Here is a 19,861-nt window from a genome sequence, read left to right as displayed (position 1 = left end):
TGGAATCTATGTATGTAGTTGCTACGCACCCCCGAGATGGACAATTGAGCAGTTCCACCAGATGCTAGATGGGCTCACCGAAGAGCTCATTGGACGGAGACCAGTCGTCATCGCAGGAGACTTCAATGCTTGGGCAGTGGATTGGGGGAGCAGATGTACCAACGCAAGAGGGTATAGCCTGCTGGAAGCTCTGGCAAAGTTGAACGTCAGTCTGGCCAACGAAGGAACCATCAGCACCTTCCGCAAAGATGGTAGGGAATCCATTATCGACGTCACTTTCTGCAGTACGTCGCTAATGGCAAATATGAACTGGACAGTGTGCGAGGAGTACACCCATAGTGACCATCAGGCGATCCGGTACAGTATCGGCGAACGGACACCGGTGGAAATGCGGAGGACGAAAGTAAGCGAGCGGAAGTGGAAGACGAAGGCATTCAATAAGGATCTCTTCATCGAAGCTCTAAGGGTAGACAACAGCGTCCCGGGCCTAAGCGCGAACGAGTTGACCGAATCATTAGCAAGGGCATGTGACACAACTATGCCGAGAAAACTGGAGCCAACGAACAGGCGGCGTCCAGCCTACTGGTGGAACGAGGAAATTAGCACCCTCCGGGCTACTTGTCTTCTAACCAGAAGGCGTGCTCAGAGAGCAAGAACAGAAGCAGACAGAGAGGAGCGCAGGGTGGTGTTCCGAGAGGCCAGGGCTGCACTGAAACGAAATATAAAGCTGAGCAAGTCAAATAGTTTCAAGGAGTTGTGCCGCGATGCCGATGCCAACCCCTGGGGCAACGCATACCGAATTGCGATGGCGAAGATCAGAGGCCCAACGATGCCGGTTGAAATGTGTCACAACAAGCTGAAAGTCATCGTGGAGGGACTTTTCCCACAGCATGACCCAACGAACTGGCCACCTACACCATATGGCGAGGTAGATGAAGACAACGTTGAACAAGTCTCCAACGAGGAACTCATAGCAGCAGCGAAAGGGTTGAAAGCGAATAAAGCTCCGGCCCGGATGGAATTCCCAACGTGGCGTTGAAGGCGGCGATCCAGACGTTCCCGGACATGTTCAGGATGGTGCTGCAGAAATGTCTGGACGAGGGTCAGTTCCCTGATAGGTGGAAGGTACAGAAGCTTGTGCTGTTGCCGAAGCCCGGAAAACCGCCGGGGGATCCTGCATCGTATAGGCCAATATGCTTGCTGGATACTGTAGGAAAGCTCTTGGAGAGGATCATCCTCAACAGGCTGACGAAATGCACGGAGAGTGAACACGGATTGTCGGAGAGACAGTTTGGATTCCGGAAAGGGAGATCGACGGTGGATGCAATTCAGACAGTGATTGACAGAGCCGAGAAAGCTTCCAAACAGAAGCGGAGAGGAAATCGATACTGCGCCGTGATTACGACTGATGTGAAGAATGCATTCAATAGCGCCAGCTGGGAGGCCATCGCCAAGGCGCTCCATAGAATGAGGGTTCCAGACTACCTCTGCAGGATTCTAAGTAGTTACTTCCAGAACCGGGTCCTGGTCTACGTGACAGACACGGGGCAGAAATCGCTTAGAATCACGGCGGGGGTTCCCTAAGGCTCCATTCTAGGTCCCACGCTGTGGAACGGAGTGTACAATGGCGTGCTGACGCTCAAGCTGCCCAAAGGAGTTGAGATCGTTGGCTTTGCGGACGATGTCGTCTTGACGGTAACCGGTGAGACGCGGGAAGAAGTGGAAATGTTGGCGGCCGAGGCGATAGACACGATTGGTAACTGGATGCAAGGAGCGAAACTACAGATAGCCCACCACAAAACAGAAGTGATGTTGGTCAGTAACTGCAAAGCAATGCAGCGGGCAGAAATTACCGTTAAAGAGCACACCATTGCTTCGAAGCGCCTGCTAAAGTATCTGGGAGTGATGATCGACGACCGGCTAAACTTTAATAGCCACATCGAATATGCTTGCGAGAAGGCGACGAAGGTCATCAACGCAATAGCCAGAATCATGCCGAACAATTCTGGTCCAAGCAGCAGCAAGAGACGTCTTCTGGCTAGTGTGTCCTCATCAATACTAAGGTACGGAGGTCCAGCCTGGATTGAAGCGCTGAAAACAGAACCATGCGTACAGAACCATTTCGATGGAGGCAGTATGCGTTATCGCCGGTATGATTCCAATCGGCATCACCTTGGCGGAGGACTACGAGTGCTATATGACGAGAGAAACCAGAGGAGTACGAAAAATGGTGAGAACGGAGTCGATGGCTAAGTGGCAGCAGGAGTGGGCTGCAGCAGAGAACGGTAGATGGACACATAGGCTAATACCGACTCTTTCGACCTGGGTGAACAGGAAGCATGGAGAAGTCAACTTCCACTTGACGCAGTTCCTGTCTGGTCATGGCTGCTTCAGGAAGTACCTGCATCGGTTCGGACACACAACGTCTACCTTCTGTCCGGAGTGTGGGAATGTGGAAGAATCACCAGAGCACGTGGTCTTCGAATGTCCTAGATTTGATGATGTGCGAGAGGATATGCTCGCCCTTGCCAAAAAAAAAAAAAACACACACTCACACACACACAAACACACAGCACCACACACACACACACACACACACACACACACACACACACACACACACACACACACACACACACACACACACACACACACACACACACACACACACACACACACACACACGGGGCTACAAATGGTGAATTGACAACCTGGGAAGAGCGTTTTTCCTATCTCTGGTCCTCACAAGTTCCTACCTCACACCTCCCCGTGGTGTAGCCTGGGCAATGTTGTCCTTCTGACAATAGCAAAGTGAGGGGGTGCGACGCGAACACTGGCGCGGTAACCATAACACGGCGATCGAGGAAATGCTTCGTCAACCCGCAGGAGTGCCAACCGGCACATTAGGATCGACGCCAGTAAGATCCTTATTATGGCATACTGGATACGGCATGGAACTATGGACACGACACGGTACAATGGATTGGATACCACGCTACAGGGCTGACAGTCGTGCTATTCTGCTCCCTAAGTAAAGAAGGGTGACACCTTCTTGAAATGGCGAGTGGGCTAATAGTGCGGCTGCCCCCGTCCCGGTAAAACCTTGGCAGGCCTCCGGATACGTTCAAAACTCGTCACCAATTGGTGATTGGTGAGTAGTAGACTCAGATGTAACATTCCTGACTTACGCCGATCTGGCTCTGAACACGGCCCCCATGAAGGACCGTGTCAACCCTAGCATGGCCTCCCTGCTTGCATAGATAACCATGGGATCACGATAGGCGACTACATACAACGAGTGGAGATAGCGGCCCGGAGGGGGGACCCAACAGAATGGAGAAAAACGGAGAAAAAAACAAAAAAGAAGAAAATGAGAAAACCCAAAAAAATATGAAGGACGACGGCAAGACGCCAGAAATTGAAAACGGAGGAGCGAACGTGTTCGCAAGGAGCGGGATATTGCAGAGATCACCAGTGTTGAACCTGGAGGCAACAGCGAGTTCCAACAGCAGCAGTAAGCCCCAAGGTGAGCAGCAAGGACACCAAGGAGAGCTAGGTCTTATGCTAAGCCAGGTGTTCACACCGAAATCCAGTAGTAGCACACCCCAAGAAGGATTGCAGCTTGGGAAGACCAAATTGATGGAGGTCAGGAGGAGGATCAATGAACTCCATGACTTCATCAAGGATAAGAGCAACGTCCACAAGGCAATAAAGGAAATGGTGACGGGCATCAAATCCGCCATTATTGCTGCCGAACGTGAACAGGATGCGCTGAGGACGAGGTCCGTAACTGCCGAAAGGGCACTGATCGAGGCCAAGGAGAAAGCAGCAGCTGAAATACAGGAGACGCCAAAGGGACCTCGAAATCCACGCTCGGAGAAGAGGAAAAGGGAAACTCCAGGAGAGGAAGAGGAGTTGAAAAAAGTCAAGAACGACAAAGAAGACAACAAGGAGGAAGGCTGGCGTACCGTCGAGAAGCCAAAGGAGAAGTGGAAAAAACGGAAGGAAAAAGACATGAAGAAGAAAGCTGAACAGAAGAAGGTGATACCCAGGACTCGTCAGGAGCGAAGTAAGGGCGATGCTCTGATCGTCGAAGCTAAGGACAAAACGTCGTATGCAGCACTCCTCCGGAAGGTACGAGAGGATCCGGAGTTGAAGCAACTAGGAGAGAACGTGGTGAAAACCAGGCGAACCCAGAAAGGCGAGATCCTCTTTGAGCTGAAGAAGGATCCTGCTATCAAGAGCTCAGCCTTCAAGGAGCTCGTCGAAAAGTCTCTTGGCGAAGGGGCGAGCGTAAGAGCTCTATCCCAGGAGACAGTGGTCGAGTGCAGGGACCTGGACGAGATCACCACAGAAGAGGAGCTAAGAAGTGCGTTGAGAGTGCACTGCGATCTGGGAGATGTCCCGATGTCAATCCGCATGAGGAAGGCGTACGGCGGCATGCAAACGGCGGTTATACGGCTTTCGACAGCTGCAGCGAATAAGCTGTTGGAGACGGGCAAGGTCAAGGTTGGCTGGTCATTGTGCTCGCTGAAAGCCACTCCTCGGGTTACCAAGCAATTGGAGCGATGCTTCAAGTGCATGGGATTCGGTCACCAGGCGAGGAACTGCAATGGCCCTGACAGATCTGATCTGTGCAGGAAATGCGGAGAGAAAGGCCATATTGCAAGAGGCTGCACGAAGCATCCGAGGTGTATGCTCTGCAAAAAAGAGGACGGTAACGATCATACGACGGGAGGCTTCAAATGCCTAGCATACAAAAAGGCGATGGCAGGCCAACAGTAATGGAGGTAACCCAAATAAACCTCAATCATTGCGACATTGCTCAGCAACTGTTGTGGCAGTCGACAACAGAAACAAAGTGCGACGTTGCAATCATTGCGGAACCGTATCGAGTCCCTCCCGATAACGGTAACTGGGTTGCGGATAGAGCTGGGATGGCAGCTATACAAGTTATGGGCAGATACCCCATTCAAGAAGTGGTTGCGAGCTCATACGAAGGCTTCGTCATCGCCAAAATCAACGGAATCTTCATGTGTAGTTGTTACGCACCCCCCAGATGGACGATTGAGAAGTTCTACGAGATGCTTGATGGACTTACCGAAGAGCTGGTCGGACGACGACCGGTAGTCATCGGAGGAGACTTCAATGCTTGGGCAAAGGAGTGGGGAAGCAGGTGTTCCAATGCAAGAGGGCACAGTCTGCTGGAAGCTCTGGCAAAACTGGAAGTTATGCTGGCCAATAAAGGCACCAGCAGCACTTTTCGCAGAGAATCCATTATCGACGTTACTTTCTGCAGTCCGTCGCTGATGGCAAACATGGATTGGAGAGTGTGCGAAGGATATACCCATAGCGACCATCAGGCGATACGATATGGCATCGGTCAACGGAATACTGTGGCAGTACGGAGGACGAGAACTTGTGACCGAAAGTGGAAGACGAAAGCTTTCGACAAGGATTTGTTCGTTAAGGCACTTCGTGTGGACGGGAGTCCCGTAGATCTAAATGCGGACGAGCTGACAGAAACGTTAGTGAGAGCATGTGACACGACCATGCCGAGGAAACTGGAGCCAAATAACAGACGGCGTCCAGTCTACTGGTGGAACGAGGCACTTAGTACTCTCCGCGCTAGTTGTCTCAGAGCCAGAAGACGTGTTCAGAGAGCAAGAACGGAAGCAGACAGAGAGGAACGAAGAGAAGTGTTTCGAGCGGCCAGGGCCGCTTTTAAACGAGTGATTAAGCAGAGCAAGTCGAACTGTTTTAAGGAGCTGTGTCAAGACGCTGATGCCAACCCCTGGGGCGACGCATACCGAGTCGTGATGGCGAAGATCAGAGGTCCAACGATGCCCGCTGAAATGTGCCCAGAGAAGCTGAAAGTCATCGTGGAAGGACTTTTCCCGAAGCACGACCCAACAACCTGGCCACCTACACCGTACGGAGAAAGAGAGGGAGATAACGTCGAAATCACCAACGGGGAGCTCGTAGTAGTGGCGAAAGGATTGAAGGTGAAGAAAGCTCCCGGTCCGGATGGAATCCCCAACGTAGCGTTGAAAGCGGCGATCCAGTCATCCCCGGACATGTTCAGGATGGTGCTGCAGAAATGCCTGAACGAGGGTCACTTCCCTGACAGGTGGAAGATACAGAAGCTAGTGTTGCTGCCGAAACCAGGAAAACCGCCGGGGGATCCAGCATCATACAGGCCTATATGCCTGCTGGATACACTCGGAAAACTCTTGGAGAGGATCATCCTAAACAGGCTGACGAAATACACGGAGAGTGAGCACGGATTGTCGGAGAGGCAGTTCGGATTCCGGAAAGGGAGATCGACGGTGGATGCAATTCGGACAGTGGTCGAGAGAGCTGAAAAGGCGTCCAAACAGAAGCGGAGAGGAGATCGATATTGCGCCGTCATAACGATCGACGTCAAGAATGCGTTCAACAGCGCCAGCTGGGAGGCCATCGCCGAAGCACTGCATAGAATGAGGGTCCCTGACTACCTGTGCAGGATCCTGAGGAGTTATTTCCAGAACCGGGTTCTGGTCTACGAGACAGACATGGGACAGAGATCGATTAGGATCACAGCGGGAGTTCCACAAGGCTCCATCCTTGGCCCAACGCTCTGGAACGGGATGTACAACGGCGTGCTAACGCTGAAACTGCCCAAAGGAGTTGAGATCGTTGGCTTTGCGGACGACGTCGTCTTGACGGTAACAGGCGAGACGCTGGAAGAGGTGGAAGTGTTGTCAACCGAGGCAATCGACATGATTGGTAACTGGATGAAAGGAGCGAAGCTGCAAATAGCCCACCACAAAACGGAAGTGTTATTGGTCAGTAACTGTAAAGCGGTACAGCGGGCGGAAATCACCGTCGGGGAGCACACCATAGCCTCGAAGCGTGTGTTAAAATACCTGGGAGTGATGATCGATGACCGGCTAAACTTCAACAGCCACGTCGAATATGCCTGTGAGAAGGCTTCGAAGGCCATCAACGCGATAGCTAGAATCATGCCGAACAACGCTGGTCCCAGCAGTAGCAAGAGGCGTCTTCTGGCCAGCGTGTCATCATCGATACTGAGATATGGAGGTCCAGCCTGGGTTCCAGCGCTGGAAACGAAGCAGAACCAAAGGAAACTGAGCAGTACGTTCCGGCTCATGGCCATGCGAGTCGTGAGTGCGTACAGAACCATCTCGTCGGAAGCAGTATGCGTTATCGCCGGTATGATCCCTATCGGCATCACCCTGGCGGAGGACAGTGAGTGCTACAGGCAGAGAGAAGCCGGAAGAGTACGGAAAGTTGTGAGAGTGGAGTCATTGGCTAAGTGGCAACAGGAGTGGAACACGACGGAGAACGGTAGATGGACACATAGACTAATACCGATTCTTTCGACCTGGGTGAACAGAAAACACGGAGAAGTCAATTTCCACCTAACGCAGTTCCTGTCTGGCCACGGCTGCTTCAGGAAATACCTGCATCGGTTCGGACACGCAGCGTCACCCCTCTGTCCGGAGTGTGGCAACGTCGATGAAACGCCGGAGCATGTGGTCTTTGACTGTCCAAGGTTCGAGGCAGTGCGAACGGAGATGCCCGTCCTTAACGTGGAGAATGTCGTTGATGAAATGTGTCGAGAGGAGGACTCTTGGAATGCCGTCAGCAGGGCAGTCACACAGATTATGTCAGAGCTGCAGCGTAAATGGAGAGAAGAGCAGCGATCTAGCAACGCCAGCTAGCGCTGAGAGTACGACAAGTGCATGAGCACAGCCACCCCCCGAAGTAGTCGCTTCACAGTGGTCCCGGGGGGATACAGGCAGAGGAGAGAGTAAGGAATGGGTTTTAGTGGAGCTGCACTAGGCAACTAGTGGATACCACACCGTGCCACCTTCACTACAGGCCAGGCTTCTTGAAGCTTTCCTAAACCTTACTATAAAAAAAAAAAAAAAAAAAAAAAAAAAAAAAAACACACACACACACACACACACACACACACACACACACTCACACACACACACACACACAACGAAAAAGAAAAATAGATCCACAGACAAACAGAAATAACACATTTCATATTTCTCTCCACAAAACATAGTCACTAAAATACTACCGCCATCTGTTGAGTATCATGTGATGGATAGTACGCTGAACATATGGCGCTAGTATGCAGTCGTCAAACGCAAGGGAACCGACCGTGCGCGCCATAGCACCAAAACCACTCAAATTGACCGTCAAATGCGCGTTCGATGAACAACCTGTGTCTGTTTGTCTGTGATAGATGGGTTATTAGGAAAGTACAACTACATTATAACTATTAGTGCAATGGATGCACGTTAGTTTCGGGGTCGGTTTTGTTAGTATTGATCCGTATTCAGCCCTGTCGGTCCCTCGAACACTAGTCGCAGGCAGTTGTTGTTATGACATGCGACACTGTCACTGCTACTATGTTAGAGGTATGACCCGTCAAGTTTCGAAGTGCACAAAAACTGGTAGAACTTTCTTATGAATTAACTTTACACTCAAAGCAAACTATTTAGCTTAGCATTACAAAAGCGAATTTAAAATTACTATTTTATTTTATGCTAATATTAAAATTATGATAAAACTACAATTTACGGCTCCGTGAAATTAACTCGCTTGAACCTTTCAAATCAATGAACTGGAGAAAAACTACAATTTTAACAAATAGCAAAAAAAAATCATAGCGATACTTGACAAATCATCATCAAGCCCCTCATCCTTGGACAGAACTTCTTTTATACCGTAAAACCCAAACTAAAATCTGACAATTTTCCTTCAATAATGCATCTTGACGAAAATGTCGCTCGGAAAAAATTGTAATCTTCAATAAAATTCATGAGATCTACATGATATTTTCTGAAGAATATAGCCATTGCGATTTTCAAGTGACATTGGCGTCAATCAACCCCGCGTCAAGTGCAAAATATTTTGCAGGCTTTGAACAAATTAGGCACCACAAAAGGTCCTGGACCTAACGGAATTCCTTCAGTATTTAAGAAAAGTCTAGCAATTGAACTCATTGCTCCGTTGTTTTGGCTTTTTGATATGTCACTGGAATTCGGAACCTTCTAAAAAATGTGGAAAAGCTCTTTTCTAATGCCTTTCTTTAAATCTGGCCGAAAATCTGACGTACGTAATTATCGTGGAATAGCCATTCTACCCACTCAAGCATTCCTAAACTTTTCGAGGCATTTGTCAACGAAAAATTATTACTTTGACTATATGTTTTTAGTATTACTTCTACGTGAAGTCAACGATTTACATAGTTGAAGATGCTAATTTCAAATAACAGACTGTAGTGGTAATGTTTATACGATAGATGGAGTAGATGAAAGCATAGAGTTGATAGTTCCGTTAGAGTACGGCAGTGTGAAGATTGTATATAGATATTAGAATAGCGAACTAGGACAACTTTTAAGGAAGGTACAAATCGGTTTTTTCATCTCTCTTTACCAAACTCCCCCTTTGGAGAGGGATGGTGAGGGGTGTCATTTCATTTCATTTTACTATTATTTCTAACAAAATTACTATGCATTTTGAGCAAGCATAGTAGTTTTGCCAGAATCATAGTAAATTTGTTAGCATTCATAGTCAACTATACTGAATTCATAGTAGATTTGACGGTAATAAGCGTGATTATATTGAAAATAAGTGTTTTCTGCAAAATAGTATTTCTAACTATGGTCCTTGTTTCAGTGTAGAAGCTGTGTATAAAGACTTTAGCAAGGCGCGGTCATACCAATGCTAATCTTTAAATTGCAAAACAAAAAGGAATTGAGTCAGGACTTCTAAAGGGCTTGAATCACCTCCAGCAAACAATTAGATTCAACGGAAAGAAATCGAGCACAATTCAAGTCACTTCAGGCGTTCCCCAACGATCCACTCTTTTTTTCGACGACATTTCCTTCATTAAAAAAAACTAAGATTGCTAAACTATGCCAACTACATGCAGGTCTTTTAGAAAATAAGAAATGAAGAAAACGTCAATATATTCCGGAATTAAATACACATATTGTACACATGGTGTAAAAAAGGTCTACTAGAATTGATTGTAAAAAAATGCAACTTATTATCATTTACCAAGAATAGAACAACATCAAATATTTCAAATCAGAATGTAGAAAAAAGTGAAAGAGTTAGGGATTTAGGAATTATTTAACACTCCAAACTAACTTTCATAAACCATAACTACACATATATTCACAGGGCAAATAACATGCTAGGCTTTATCAAGCGCTTTTGCAATAACTTTCAGGACCCATACACAATTAAAACACTATATATTGCCTATGTGAGGTCAATACTGGAATATTGTAGCATTGTATGGTCTCCATTTTCAATCACGCACGAAGAAAGATTAGAATCAGTAGCAATTTCTATTATATGCCCTTCGTAAATTAAGATGTACATCATTTCCTCTTCCATCATGCTTAATACAAACATTAAAAGAGCGTCGTGAATATGCAATGGTTTCATTTGTAAACGATATCGTTTGGAAAAGCATTGATTCTGTGAGGCATAGAATGGTTGCACTGTATGGAACAGTATATTTGAGTGGTTTTCAGCAACACTGTCTGAGCACAGCACTATAAACTGTGGCGAACGGGAGCGACTGCGATGCCGCCGCTGCTGCTCTCGCATTATGCGCCTCATTCGTAGTCAGTCGGTTGAAGCGGTAAGTGCGTTGTGTGTTTGCTTAGTGATTCTCCCGTCTCATATAAATTAGTTTTCACAATGGCGTCCGTGGTAGGCTTGCTTCCGCGTGTGCGGAAGCAAATAATTACAGTTTTAAGATACATTATTCGGGAGAATCGCTCAGCACGTAGATTGAAAAAGTAAAAGTGAAGTGAAGAGAAAGAAATGTTGTTAGAATAGTGGTAGTGTGTAAAAAATTAAAAACCGGATTGACTGAGGTATTTGATTATTATTTTTTGGTGTCCGGTTGCCATCACCGTGCCATTTGTATTTTCGGGTATCAGATGTTGCTATTATGGATTTCCGTACATTTGAATGTATATGAAATTAATTTAATATACTTGTGTGGGTCGGGATGACCACCATTTTGCGTTGCTGTTCGTGTATTGGGATGAGCACGGAACAAGCTGGCTGATGGAGCTAAGAAAGCTCATGAAAATATAATTGTGTGCGTGGGTCGGTCGGGATGACCACCATTTTGCTTTTATCGACGTGTATCGGGATGAACACAGTTCTGAATGATGAAACGAGAGAAGCTCATTATAATTCGATCGATATGTGTGGGTCGGGATGACCACAATTTGCATTTATTTAGGTGTATCGGATCGAATACTAATAATGGTGCAAGAGAAGCACATCGTAATTTGATTGATTTGGGTGGGTCGGGATGACCACCATTTTGCATTGTTTATCGAGTATCGGGATGTACACGGTGTTGACTGATAGAGTAAGGAAAGCTCATCAAGTTACTTGTTTGGGTAGGTCCAGATGACCAGCATTCTGATTTGTTTAACGTGTATCGGGATGAACATGAACATAATGGATGGAGCTAAACATGCTCATTATAATTTAATTGATCTGTGTGCGTCGGGATGACCACCATTTTGTGTTGCTTGCCGTGTATCGGGATGAATACGGAGCTGGCTGATGGAATGCAGAAAGCTCGTTGACTGTTTTTGGTGGGTCGAGAAGACCTTCATTTTTTTCACTTTGAACACGATGAGCGACTGTTTCAGCAAAGCAAGCTTATCAAAGTACATTGACGTGTAAAGTGCGGTAAGGTTCGAGCATGGCTTCCATGTGGATGAGGCTAAAGTGAAGCATATACAGAAATTCCGTCAACCTTCATCAGCATCGGAGCTGCGAAGTTTTTTTGGGTTTGGCGTCGTTTATAAGTCCACATATAAAACATTTTGCTGATTTGACTCGACCATTGTGGGCGGTAGCTACTTCGAAATCTTGGTCCTGGGGTGCGCAACAAGCTGAAGCATTTGAAGAGATTAAAAAGCAAATAGTCAATGGAACGTTAACCCTGGGGTATTTTTCGGAGGATGATTTTGCATACCGATGCATCGCCAACAGCACTTGGAGCAGTTCTGGTGCAGGAAAATGAGAGAGATGGAGCACGGATAATAAGTTTTGCTTCAAAAGCACTGACTCAGACAGAAAGGAAGTATGCGCAGAATCAACGTGAAGCACTCAGTGCTGTTTGGGCAGTGGAATATTTTTCATATTTCCTCTTGGGAAGACAATTTGTCCTTCGTACGGATGCAAAAGGAGTGTCATTTATTTTGGATAGACACCGTGAAAGTACAAAGAGGGTGCTGACACGAGCAGATGGTTGGGCTCTAAGGCTTAGCCCTTATAATTATGTGGTGGAATTTGTGAATGGTCGAGATAACATTGCGGATCCTTCATCGCGGTTGTATGTAGGTGAAGATCAACCCTTTGACGAGCATTCAAGACAGTGGGAGATTGCCAGGTTGGAAACAAATGCGGTAGGATTCTTAACGGAGGAAGAGATTAAAGAAACAACGTCTGCTGATGAAACTCTTGGCGCGGTGTCTCGAGCGCTGGAATCAGATGAATGGCCTCTGCAACTGCGAAGGTTCAAGTTAGTGAAGGATGATCTCAGTTATAAAAATGGCATTCTTATGAAAAGTGGGTGCGCTGTCATTCCGGAGAAATTACGCCAGAAAACGTTGGAAATCGCCCATGAAGGACATCCATTGAGTGCGAAACTAAAGAGTATATTAAGGGAACGTGTCTGGTGGCCTGGAATGCCTAGTGATGCAGACAACTGGGTCAGGTCTTGCAGACTATGTGCAGCCAATGGAAGACCAGAGAAATCAACTTAACTATTGCAGTTGACTTTTGCGGTCCATTTTTGAAGTGTGGGGGAATATATGTATTAGGTGTAGTGGATTATCGATCAAGATACATAATAGCTCGTGCAGTGAAATCAACTAGTTTCGAGAACACCAAGAAGGTACTGGATGAAATCTTCAACGAAGAGGGATTACCTGATGCTGTTAAAAGTGATAACGGTCCTCCATTCAATGGGGAAGAGTACAGAAACTACTGCAATTCGAGAGGAATCAAGCCTATTTTTTCAACTCCACTATTTCCTCAGCAAAATGGTTTGGCAGAAAACTGTATGAAATTGATAAACAAGGCAATGACAGCTGCTATATCCTCTGGAATGAACTATGATGTGGAACTACAATCAGCAGTCCAGGCTCATAACGCCGCAGCTCATTGCACAACGAAAGTTCCTCCTGAAGAAGTGATGTTTGGTAGGAAAATAAGGCGCGGACTGCCATTGCTTAGCAGGGGTAAGGTGAATCACGATGATGTTTTGTTGGAGGAAAGGGATTGGAACGCGAAGTCAGTTGGAAAGGAGCGTGAGGATGCCAGACGATGTGCCAGATAATGTCGGGTTAAACCAGGAGATGAAGTAATAGTGGAGCGTCATGTACGTGCAAAGGGTGATACTAGGTTTGGATTGAAGAGGTTCACGGTGCTTGAAGAAAGAAATGGATCTCTTTTGTTAACTGACGATGAGGGAAAATCCGTAAAGCGCCACGTATCACAAACAAAGAAAGTTCATAAATGGAGGAGTCCCGGGAGAAGTTCAGTTGCCAAATCGTTCACTGATGAAGGCAATTTATCAGAAGAGAACTTGGCTGATCAAGATGGTGATCAATGTGATGGTTTATTAAACAAACGCTTCTCTAGAGATAGGAAACCACCGTCCTATTTAGATGATTATGTACGGTCGGTACAGGAAGGCAATGATTAATACTATTGTGACTTTACTGGAATTGACAAGACCAATGAAAGGTTCTTCAAAATGAGGATTTGTTTTTTCTCGACATAGAAAGAGCATGAGCGGTTTTTAACATTTGGTGATTAAAGTTTTTGGTTTTCTCTCATTTTTTTGTTTTTTTTTTTTTTTTTTTGTTTTTTTCTTGTGAGGAGAAGTGAGATGTGAGGCAGAGAATGGTTGCACTGTATGGAACAGTATATTTGAGTGGTTTTCAGCAACACTGTCTGAGCACAGCACTATCAACTGTGGCGAACGGGAGCGACTGCGATGCCGCCGCTGCTGCTCTCGCATTATGCGCCTCATTCGTAGTCAGTCGGTTGAAGCGGTAAGTGCGTTGTGTGTTTGCTGAGTGATTCTCCCGTCTCATATAAATTAGTTTTCACAGATTCAACAGAACTTTTATCAAAATTATATTTCTTTGCACCTACTCGGCAACTCCGAAATCTAAATTAATTTACAATAAACCATCAATACTGCGAAACCATTGACTTTATTATGTATCAGAATCAACTAAAACCATATTTTAACTCCATACGGAATCATAACTCATAAGAAGAAAAATAAGAAATCAGGCAAGGCTTATTTTTAATTAATTAATTACTTCTATTTTTATAAAACCTATTAAAACATAATTGTATTATATAACTTTTTTATATATTTTTACCCTTCTTACAAAGAAGGGTATAGATATCACTTGAAAAACCGACTATCGATCCGAGGCCCGGAGGGCCGAGTGTCATATACCATTCGACTCAGCTCGACGAGATCGGAACATGTCTGTGTGTGTGTGTGTGTACGTGTGTATGTGTGTGTGTATGTAACGAAATGTATGCGCTCACGTTTCTCAGCAACCGCTCAACCGATTTGGACAAACTCGGCGCCAAATGATAGGTCTTGGGGTCCCATTGAACGCTATTGAACGGTTTTGGAATCGGTGAACCGGTTCCGGAGATATGGCCGGAATAAGATCCGGTGAATATGGGCCTTCACGCTGGATTTAACGGAAAACCAAATTACTACAGAATTCAAAAATAAGATCAATGCAAGTCGTGTTAAGTGTTCCAGACCACATTGGACACACTTGGACATGTTCCGGGTACCCTGGGGAAGTTGCTTGAATATGAATTGAATTAAAACCCATTAAATCACATTAAAATAACGATGATAAGGTGATTGGTAGCCTCACCAAATAGACTACACCCGGATATATTCCGGGTACCCCCAGGCAGTGGCGTAGCGTCACTGGATGACACGGGGTGGGGGGCTTGGTCACTGATAATGACAATAAAATAAATAAACTTGAATAAGTAAGAAGGGTCTGATCACACCATAGGTGGATAAATTCGGGTTTTTTATATAGGTATTTAAGAAAAAAAAAACTGTCTATTTATATGTACTAGTCTACGCCGGTTGACCGTATTAATAAATCAGAAATCATAAGTATGCTATCAATCAATGCTTGAGCAGCTCTTATGAGTTTATTTGGTGTTTACATCTGTGCGGAATTGCTAGCGCTAGTGTACTAGCCAACCAGCACGAATTTCACTTGCTCCTGAAATCTCAAGCTGGTAGACGCTGATGCCTTGTTTACATTATGCTGGTGACCTTTTCTACTAGCAGCTAGCTCATTAGCTCTAGTGAAATAGCATAAGTGTAAACACCCCATTAAGCTGGAATGATTTTTTAGCGTTGAGATTTGTTGGCCGCATTCACATGCGAGTTTATTCTCTATGTGCGTTCATGCAGTATGTGCTTATTTTCAAAACAAAAAAAGTTTTAAAGTTTGAGTCAAGTAAGATCACCGACAAACCGACATGAAAGATCATACAAATTACAAAGAAATTTCTGATCAAAGCACAAAACTGACATCTACAACATATTTATACTAGCCAAAATATTTATCAGGTCAGCTTAATGAGTGAGATTTGAGAATGATTTTCCATATACTGCTTATAAGTATAATATATTTATTCGATTCTATAACATTCCCCAGAATCTCATTCCCCAGAATGTACCATTCCCCAGAAAAGCATTGCCCAGAATGAACCATTCCCCAGAAAACTATTCCCCAGAATGTACCATTCCCCAGAATGTACCATTCCCCAGAAAAGTATGACATGTATTAGATTGACTATGTTTGTTTATAGAAGAGAAAAACTTCTTAATGGATCAAGGGGTTTTCCCTTCTTTGAAAATATAAGAAAAGAAAATAATTAATTCTTTGGATATACGATAAAGAAGGGAATATTCCCTCCTTTGAATATATAAAGAGAACATCATTATTCGTTAAATATATGATAAAGAAGGGAATATTCCCTTCTTTGAAAATATCAGAAGGATATAATTAATTCTTTGGATAAACGATAAAGAAGGGAATATTCCTTTCTTTTAATACAAAAAGAGGACATAATTAATTCGCTGAATATATGGTATGATATTCCTTTCTTTGAAAATATAACAAAAGGAAATAATTAATTCTTTGGATATACGATAAAGAAAGGAATATTCCCTTCTTTCAATATATAAGGAAAATATATAATCAATAGTTTTTCGCAAGGGATTCGGGGCAATGCCCATTCGGGATAATAACGTGTGAAATAATGTTATAAATTTGTAATCGGTAGTTCAACGTTCCATACACCGATTTTTTAATCCATCAAGAGAAATTCTTCAACTCAGATCGAACAATTCTTCGATAAGGTTTAACAGTTTCCAACTGGTTGAATTGGATTGCACAATATACCCTTTGACTTTTTAAATGATGTACGAAGTGCTCGAAAACTTGAAGGTTGTTGAAGGTTTCTAAAGAGCTATAACATGGTTTGGAATTGAAAGTAAAAGTAAACGTAGTGTATCATCAATAGTAAAGTGAAACTAATCAGAGAGATTTATCATGAAAAATATATTAAATCAAATATGTAAAATTTATCGAGAAAATTGGTATTCAGAAGATGTATTACATATTCAGTGTGCAAGATAATCGCGGACCTGTTTATTTATGGACGCCTGTTCTGTAATATAAAACTAAAATATATTATCACATGACGAAAAAAAAAGGGATAAATTACTAATTTCATCATCTTTTCTGGGGAATGGTACATTCTGGGGAATGCTTTTCTGGGGAATGGTACATTCTGGGGAATGTTTTTCTGCGGAATGGTGCATTCTGGGGAATGGAATTTTGGAAAATGGTCTTTTGGGGAATGCTATAGAACCTATTTATTCATTATTCATTGAATTACAATAAATCAAACAAAACAATAGCAACACACTCTATGACTTCTCTTTACATTACGCTTTTTCAGCAATAAATCTTTCCACAAAGGGGCCTACGGTAAGCAAATCTAAACTTATAAAGATTTCCTTCACCTGTTACCATGCCTATTTCTGAAACTGGAAACAGAGTTTGAAATACTCAAACTTCTTTATTTGTTAAAAGCACTGAACTGAGAAATAAATCTTGATACCGATGATGGCACTCACCATACAAGATCTTTCTTGGATAAGAAAAAAAAATCATTATATTGATCTCATCAAATTTTGAATATCTGGAAAAAAAATTCGATAATTGATTTTAAATAAATCTTTACTTGAGCGATTCAGAGCTAATCTGACATTTTAAATGCTCGTGAGCTTTGAAAATTTTCTGAAATTCTTGACATATGTCGTTTTCGTTTTTGCGGTGCAGCACCGGTGTAGTGTAAGCAGGAATAAGCGCGAGTCTTTGACAGTTCAACATCATTTGTTTGTAAAAAAAAAGGTGCATCCTTTATCTACACCCTAAATTATTTCAGTGTACGGCAGTGTAGCACCGGTGTAGCTAAACCGCAAAAACAAAAACGACAATAGATAAATGCGAGGGGCATGCAATTCCCAAAACCGGAGCGTGGGACATAAATTCGAAGCAAAAGTACTCAATGTAATTAATGCATTTTAATGTTGTATGAAAGTAATGACATTTTTTTGCCTTACTGAACGTGATTAAAAGTACTCACATTATAATTAATGGTACTGACAATGTTGTTTACGGCCTTTAATTACAAAATTACGACTGTTATGAATGGACTTAAAATATCCGAATGTAGTTTAATTTGTTAAAGCTGTAAGTAATGGAATTAATTCAATTAAAGTTCTAGCCTGCGTTGGAATTAAAGGTTATTGCGTGCCCTTTTCGGATAAATGGTATAACAGTGTACTCATATGATTGCTGGGCATAAAATTTCCGTCAACATTGGACCAAATTTATATTTTCAAAACTACTGTACTCTAAAAAAGAATAATATGTTTTTCGAATAAAACTGCCAGGATTGTTTTGCACAATTTGCAAACAAGCTATTTTTTTATTGTGCAATTATACTATCACATTACCTGTACCAATGCGATATATACAGGTGTGGCACAAGAGGGTATATGTTGATATTAGTAGCAAAAAAGAGGTAAACAATCGATGATGACGAAAAACTCCTAAAAAATTCAGGCATAACATTTGATAATGGCACAAAAGTATTTGTAAACAAACTTTCTTAGGCCCTTTACACGCGAAACAAAGTACGCCCACGAAAACCAACAACATCATAGGATAGGGGCAGCTATAACCTTTCCGAAAGTGGTATTGGTTTGCGTGGGCGTACTTTGGTTCGCGTGTTAAGGGTCTTAGAAAGTTTGTTTACAAATGCTTTTGTGCCGTTATCAAATGTTATACCTGAATTGACTGAAAAAAGTGGAGTTTGACATCACGGAAGGTATACTTCACAAACACTATGACATATTTTGCACTGCACGAATCCAATTTTACGATCATTTCCTCACCTGTATATATATTATTGACCTGTATCCTGTGTATGTATACCTGTGACATTACCTGTATTAAAGACTTGTCACCAGCAGACATGATGTTGATTGTTGTCAGTAACATCCATCCATTACTGGTTTCTTCATTTTCGTCAATCTCCAGGAACTCTACGATTTTCTTAGACGCAGCTTCTGTGCTTTGATTGGATCCGCTATAACAAAAACACATATATTATTCGTTTGCAATCTGTGAATTGGGTTTTTGTACATCATCTGAAAGAGCTTCGTTTTCTGAGCACAAATATATTTTTTATCGATCCCATAGAACATTTATCTTGATTTGTAAACCAAATTTTTAAATTGACAATGGGCGCTTGAAAACAGGTCATCCGCATCCCGGAAGCTAAATTAATTTCTTCTGCCGGGCTACCAAATGGCGGATAGAACTTAGTAATTGTTTTGCGATTTTTTGTTTTGCGACGGCTGACTACACGGTCAGCCATGTTTTCATATCGTTCGTAGCAGGTGCTTCTCTATTTTGATCCGAGTCGCAAAATTGGCCTCCAATGGCCATCTTCTGGAGTGGACGACGGGACAAATCAACAGAAATATTTGTACTCAAGGTAAGTGAACTGTTTTTTAATGAAAAATATTAAATAAATTGATAATTTTTGTAAATACTTTTATCAGCCGGCTGCTGGTATTCTGGTAAGTAACATGAAATGTTTGTTGTTTTTGGGAGTGATTCACATTCCCATAAGTGGTATGCCGTTACACAACCAGCTGAATTCCAGCACCTCTGAGGAAGAGTTGCAAAAGTGAACTGAACGTTCTAATTAGTTCTCTTAAGGGGGTATTCCCAATCTTTTGCCTTTTTTCGGCCTGTTTTTCAATTAATTTTTTTTTCAAGGAAAATGAATAGTAATGCGCCTAACTCTTCGGGATTCTTGTTTATTGAACATTAAATTTTACAAATAAATTTTTTTCGACATAAAAAAAGACATTATTGACGTCACAAAATGACGGCAAACAGACCCCTGTTCGCCGCAAACGCCTGGACGGGCGAAGACTTTTTTCTGGAACGGCTTCATCTGAAACAGATTTCATGATGAAATTAATAATCTGCATAAGATTCTCTGGAGCTTCTCCCATTGGCAGCAAAAAATCTTGCAAATTAACAAAATGGCGGCCATATGAAAAAACAAGCGATTTTTAGCCCGCTTTTTTGCAGCTTTAAGGTGCTTCAAACAATGTTAA

General features: G+C 43.4%; 1 protein-coding gene across 2 annotated transcripts in view; it reads right to left on the bottom strand.

Annotated features, from left to right (window-relative positions):
• The window catches only part of LOC135712845 (WD repeat and FYVE domain-containing protein 3-like), a 134,034-nt gene that overhangs the window by 92,808 nt on the left and 21,365 nt on the right, over window positions 1-19,861 (bottom strand). For both annotated transcript variants that reach the window (XM_065235908.1, XM_065235909.1), the window contains exon 3: window positions 18,675-18,816. In XM_065235908.1, the coding sequence (XP_065091980.1) occupies window positions 18,675-18,816 (142 nt within the window). The remainder of the gene's footprint in view (window positions 1-18,674; window positions 18,817-19,861) is intronic.

Source organism: Ochlerotatus camptorhynchus, unplaced genomic scaffold, assembly GCF_037179485.1.
Source record: "Ochlerotatus camptorhynchus isolate MF236.1 unplaced genomic scaffold, CSIRO-AGI_Acam_v1.1 ptg000505l, whole genome shotgun sequence".
Taxonomy (NCBI): Eukaryota; Metazoa; Arthropoda; class Insecta; order Diptera; family Culicidae; genus Ochlerotatus; species Ochlerotatus camptorhynchus.
Note: the sequence above shows the minus strand (reverse complement) of the source record. Positions and strands in the feature narration are given on the sequence as shown.